The sequence below is a fragment of the Gymnoscopelus braueri genome, assembly GCF_963280865.1.
Source record: "Gymnoscopelus braueri genome assembly, chromosome: 8".
NCBI lineage: Eukaryota > Metazoa > Chordata > Actinopteri > Myctophiformes > Myctophidae > Gymnoscopelus > Gymnoscopelus braueri.
This window is the reverse complement of record NC_137609.1, coordinates 39,079,793-39,086,694: the sequence shown is the minus strand read 5'-3', so window position 1 is coordinate 39,086,694 and position 6,902 is coordinate 39,079,793. Positions and strand designations below refer to the sequence as shown.

Here is a 6,902-nt window from a genome sequence, read left to right as displayed (position 1 = left end):
CATAGTTACTGAGTCCTAATACACAATATAGCGTACATTGTTACATTATTGACCCCCATTCATGTACTAGTACTTTAACATGGTACCTGTAATCAAAACCATTATTAAAAGCTGGTCATACTGGATCACTCTGCTTGCCTGAGCAAAACAAATCTATAACTGAACTCAATCGTTTAAACTTCCTGATTTTAAAAGCATACCTAGACCATGATTGGACAGCATCAGATTGGTTCACCAATCCTGATGCACCAAGTCTCCACACATGCACACCTGCTCTCAACAACACAATAAATCACATCAATTGGTGTCAGTGAGACAAGACATACCACTAAAAACTCCACCCAGTTACACAAGCAATAATAGAGATATTCCATAATCTGATAATTAGACTTCCATATTCCTGAATGTTTTACTGGCAAATTGACATTTTTTTGGTATAAAAACGTTTTGAAAAACCTAAAAATAAAGGGAAAGCAATGTAAAAAGTGGATAAAATGTCACAGGAAAAACATTTCCACCCTTCTCTACCTCACTTTGTGCAAAAAGATGTCAATGACATATAATGCACAAGCTCTATTTGGGCTCTTTTCTAGGGCTGAAGTGTTTAAACATCCTTGTTGTTACTGGGGTTGACCTACATACAGACAAACCTATGTGTTGGTCCTACCGCTGTCCCAAAGGCAGACATGCACTATGTTTATGTTGTGGGTTTGTCATAACATGGTCATGTGAGGGAAAGGGTACAAGAGTGCACTACATGTATTGCACGTATTGCACACATGCTGTGTGCAATACGATGTGTTGATGTATGTGTGCACGCACACATGCATAATAAGTGTGCTTCTGCGAGAACGCGTCTGTCCACGTGCGCGTGTGTGTGTGTGTGTGTGTGTGTGTGTGTGTGTGTGTGTGTGTGTGTGTGTGTGTGTGTGTGTGCTATGAGACATAGCATGAGGTATATTTTGTGTGTTTTCTTGTGTGGGTGTGGGTGAAAGGTCATTGCGTGGGTGGTCATCCGGGGTTGTGTGAGGGAAGCCATGCTAGCCTGGGATGTTGTTTTGAGACAGGAGGGAACAGAGAGAGAGAGAGGTGTGACTGTATGTGTATGTGTATGTGTATGTGTGTGTGTGTGTGTGTGTGTGTGTGTGTGTGTGTGTGTGTGTGTGTGTGTGTGTGTGTGTGTGTGTGTGTGTGTGTGTGTGTGTGTGTGTGTGTGTGTGTGTGTGTGTGTGTGTGTGTCTGTGTCTGTGGGGGGGTCCCCATCAAACATGAGGCCCTGCCTGATGGGCCCCTGTGGGCCCCTGCCCACGCCTGTGTGCACACACACACACACACACACACACACACACACACACACACACACACACACACACACACACACACACACACACACACACACACACACACACACACACACACACACACACACACACACACACACACATGCCTTATGGCTCAATAGACCTGTATCTCTGCAGAGAACACTCACTTTCACTCAAATTGGTCATGGCCTTTGGCTTTTTTAGTGTGTCATCCATCCATTTATCTTTTACTCTGTGTACTACTGTACTTTAAAGAAATGTGTCAATAAAATATTAAGTCAATCAATCAAAACTGATCCAGCAATCCTCAGTGTACATTTACACCTGAGATTGTCAAATGGACCCATAAGGGTATGATCCCACAGGCACATTTTAGAAGGAAAATTGCTGCCTGCAACATCTTTTCTGCTGAAAAAGAAAAAAGAAGGGGATCTGGGGCGTCATGTGATCAACATAAACGGACTACAAACTCTATGGAAAGTATACTAGTGATTATAAAGTTTTAACAAAGTAAAGTAAGTAAAGTAAACCCCTACGCTTGTTTAACAAATGGAGTTGCAACTGTACTTGGACCGCCATTTCCCTCTACAAGCTCACGCGATGTGAGCTTGCAGGTCTGCGTTTAACTTAGACCAATTATTTGTTTACCAACATTGAGCGTGGATGCACAGGTGATTGTTTCACGCAATCAATTCTCAACCTGTTGTTTTGGGGTGCGCTGGTGTGTTGGCTGGTGAGGCGCGTCCTAGCGAGACCTGATAGAATGGGTTTCATTTGCGCATACTGGTTGCACGCATACTGGTTCTTATCAGTGTGACGTCGTCTGTTAAGGGGTCTATAAGACAGCTGATAAAAAGTGGTCCACATCAAAGGCGTATTTCTCAAAAAGTTAAACTTTTCTCAATTTTTAAAAGCACTCGGCTCAGCCAGAGAAAGCGCTCTGATCAGCGCCTTATGAAAGCCTATGCTGTTGCCTTTTGTTAATTTCTCACTGTAAACTGGACCTGAGGGCTCTGTAACTGGACATTTGTCCATCTACACCAAATCTACACTAATGTATGTACCCCCAGAATACGGATGCAGTAGCAGTACTAGTGTTAACACAGCCTCAGGGTTGATTTGGTTCTATTTTACACTCTCAGAGATAAATGAACGCTCCAAGATTTGACTGTGTCAGTGAGAATGGACAGCAAGGAGGTGAAGTGAGGCCTGTGGTTGATTGGGTTTATTTAGTATCCTGGAGAGACAGTCAGAGGTCATCGTGTCACATGACCTTGTTGTGTCCAAACCTTGATCTCAGGAGGTCAAAGGTCAGGGCCGGTCAGAAACAAAACATAGCAGCACAACATGTGGTCTGCTGGGGTTCAACTTCATTTAGCTTATTGTAAAAACAAAAAACAAATCACTGAGCCGCCTGGAATTCTGGCAAATCAAAAATGACCAAATATTTACTGTAACATGCTGGATGCATTCCAATATTCCAATATTAATTATACATTTTGGGGATCCCCTGTTGACCCAGGGCCGCACGCACGCACACACACACATACACACACACACACACACACACACACACACACACACACACACACACACACACACACACACACACACACACACACACACACACACACACACACACACACACACACACACACACACACACACACACACACACACACACACACATTTCCCCCTAGCAAGTGAATATGATATGATATAGAGGCACAATCTACCATTCGTGTACCATCTATCAAAAAAGTTAATTTCACTCTGTAATAAGCATCATAGTGAAAGCAAATATTCTTTTGAAATTGGAAATAAATCATTGCAGGCAGCATTTGGAGACAATAGGGTCATGGAACAATTGTGTTGCCTTCTCACACTCTGTATCCTGGGGTCTTCCAGGAATCTAGAAGAAATAGCAGAATGACTAAGTCAAAAGTAACAAAATAGACAATCAATTTTTCTTCTGTTCTTTGTGCTGCTCTTTGTTCTGCACATAAGTATTTGTGTGTTTGTTTGTTTGTTTGTTTGCTTATTTACACAGACAAGTACATACTACTTATGATGATGATGATGATGATGATGATGATGATGATGATTATTATGATTCAAATAAAGCATAACCTAATAAGGTGGAATATGAATACTATTAAAGGCTTAAGTAACAATGTAAATAATAGAAAGTATTGATTAGATACCTGGTTGCAGACAGCCTTTCCGTATCGTACAAATGTGACAAAGTGTTCGCAGTTGCAGGAGAACAGATCATATGTTAATACCACATCAAGAAGGCCACTGAGACGTTTCTGCATATCTTTCTTTGAGGATGGTGGGAATTTATGGCTGTCGTTGTCGATGGACACGCAGGCTCCTGTGGGCACGTTCACCTCCTCAAGTGGCATCCTGCGTATCTTGGTTTGTCCCAGAAGGATGTCCCCGCTCATGGGGAAAGCTGATTGCAGGTGAGTGCGCACACTGGACATCAATTCGTTCTCATCTAATAGAAAAATAAAAAAATATTTGACAAATATATGCATACTCATATGTTTGCCTTTTAATTTTGCGTCTCCCTAAATAAAATGAACAATCTTATCATCAAGCAAAATGCTTTTCTGCTAATTAAGTTAAGTTATATTATATACATGTCCCACCTGCTACAGCGAAATGGATTACATGTCCATCCTTTTCATATACTGCCCAGTGTGAGTATCCAATAGGGTAGTGAAATTGTATCAAGTCTCCAAACTTGGCACTGGACTTAATTTCACCAATCTGTGTTCATAAAAGAATTGTTAACAACAGAAAAACAACCCTCTGCAGACAGATCTCCATCCTGGTAAACTTCACCTGTCTAGTTTTAAAGCTTAAAGCTTTGGCAGCATTGTAGGCCTAGTGTTCATTGAGGTGAATGCCGAATTGCTTTTTTATTCTTTCTCCTATGTTTTTAGATACTTATTGCATTTGCAAATAATCACTTTCATTGTAGTCTTTGTTAGATTTTGCACCACTATTCTATCTTGTGGAAGGAAGGAATCCATCTATGAATCTGACCATGTCAGACCATGCCTGATTAACAGCATATGTGCTTGTTTCATTGTAATATTTATAAACATGCTGTATAAAATATGTAGGATCTACTTTGCCTATAGTAGATGTTCCTTCTCTTAGAGGTTTACAATCTCAATGCATGCAACTCACTATTCACCTCTTTCCTGACTACGTTTCCGCAAAAACAAAATCCTTACCCACAGCAATCCTCACATTATTCTTTCTGTGCAATTGAAACCATATTTAAATGCATTCCTTTCTATTTTCTTACCTGCTTTTGGTAATCCATTATTGACTACTGACAAGTTGCTCTCAGTGAAAGACTGAATTAATTTCTCTTTCATTCTTTCTCTTTTAGCTAACGCGCCCTACTGGGCGTGTGCCATTGTTATCTAGTTTGAACAAGCGGAGACATACAGATGTAGGATGACCCCCGATGAATCACTTCATTCAATGAAAGGAATTTGGGGACCAAATGTCCCCATTCTTTGGGGTATAATTGTACAATCTCTACAACCCCGCAATTCCTTTCCATTGAATGAGGTGATTCATACATCGGGTGCACACACAGACACACAGACACACAGACACACACACACACACACACACACACACACACACACACACACACACACACACACACACACACACACACACACACACACACACACACACACACACACACACACACACACACACACAGTGTTTGTGTGAGTGTAATAAAGAGAGAGGGGGCACAACAGATATCTTTAGAGGACAATAACATTGACTATATTCATTCAGTGAACCTTCTTATTGTAATTTTATTGTTATCACACCATTGAGGAGGCTCTAAGTACTGGTTATCAAACTGTATGGCCATCACAGAGGCAGTGGAAAGTGAAGTCTGCATCTCCCAGTACTTGACTGGATCGTCAAACAGACTGATGTCATGGAAGAAGATCCTCTTCATGCCAAAGCCTTGAGGGCAGAAGTCATTCATACGCACCTTGCTGATGTAGTTGGAGTGCAGTGTACACCACCTTGAGAAGTAAACAAGCAGAGGGGATGAAGAGCAGCAATGGCTACTTTCATTATCGATTACATTTCAGTTTCATAGATAGGTTTTAAAGAAACCATCATGAATGTTTTTTTTTAAACATTATTATATTAACACTAAAAGGTTAGTGTATTGCCAATTTTATTATTTTATTTTATTTTATTTCAGCTCGTCTTAAAAGTAATTCTCTCCGAACTCAGTGAACTGGTTGCGTTTCAGTTTGAGGTCATGGGATTCCATATGGCACATTATGTAGAATTCTAGAACTGCTATGAATTCAAGTCAAACTTCCATAGCACATTTTGAATGGAAGCAACGTTTAGGTAATGCTGGGTGGCTACGGGTTTTGATAGTTTGCGGTCCTGCAATCCATTTTTAGCAAATAAACAAACACAAAATGGTCATTTTAGCTATTAACTCCAATATTAACTGAGGTTCAATTACACTATAGGTCTACTTGAACTATACAGTTCAGGGGTGCACAAACATTTCCCGCAATGACCCAAAAATATTGATCCATGCTTGTTGTGACCCAACTCAATGTAGTATTTAGTCAATAATTGACAATTCATTGTTTGACTGCTGATAACAGCCATGTTTAAATTGTACAGCTGTTTAGAGTGTTTGTGCCTTCAAAAAGCCAGTGATTCCCCCCCTCCAGACTTGTTACAAACAAATAACATTTTGGCCAAAAATGAGGTCTTCTTCAAAGGAAGTTTTTTATAAAGTTTTTCAATACATACGAGAACCTGCTCTAAAAGTAGGTAAAGAACGCTTTTTTCTGAATTCTCTGAATTTGAGATTGTTTGCATTTATGAATAATGTATTGCTAGGTTCTTAATAATCAACTTTATTAACAATTCGTATTGCTTTTTGGGGGGATTGGTTAATGTTTTGTACGTGTTTCCCCAGACTTCAAATGTACAGTATAATTAATGATTGGTACAAGATGTGTAGAGTGAATTTGTGTAATTTGTGGATGGTTAACATCCAACCATGTTAAAATGTAGGTATGATTTGTGTGGAATGACATAGCCAAGGCTATCCAACAACAGTAACAAAATAATAAATATTGGTACAGGCTACTGTTCTTGCACTGTAAAATCCTCAGTTAATTTAACTGAGTGTACGAAATCAAATTGACCCATAGCCTTAGGAGCCCAAATGGAACTTTGTAATTCTGAGAGTGTACAAATGAAATGAACCCTTAGGTGCCCAAATGGACCTCTCAGAGAGTAAGACTCCATGGAACCAAATGGCCTTAGGGGTTCAAAATTGACCCCTTAGAGTTAGACCAATGAATGGAACCATTTGTACGTTCTCAGAGTTAAATAAAGACGTGGGATTTTTACTGTGTGGAGTCAACTGAGTTGTTCATACCAGTGGTTCTCAAACTTTTCATGTCAAGGAACCCCCATCGATATGTATTTACCTGCCGTGCAGACCCATTTGAAAATGATTTGTGCCAGCTAGGGACCCCTGACACA

At 40.2% G+C, this 6,902-nt stretch overlaps 1 protein-coding gene across 1 annotated transcript; it reads right to left on the bottom strand.

Moving 5' to 3' along the window:
- Nucleotides 1-231: 231 nt before the first annotated feature.
- On the bottom strand, nucleotides 232-5,655 carry LOC308090833 (phospholipase A and acyltransferase 4-like; the record flags this gene model as incomplete). Its single annotated transcript, XM_080436106.1, has 5 exons — nucleotides 232-270; nucleotides 3,527-3,825; nucleotides 3,980-4,100; nucleotides 5,242-5,398; nucleotides 5,612-5,655. 5 exons carry the CDS (start codon nucleotides 5,653-5,655, stop codon nucleotides 232-234), a joined length of 660 nt encoding a protein of 219 aa, XP_080292232.1.
- Between the last annotated feature and the right edge of the window lie 1,247 nt (nucleotides 5,656-6,902).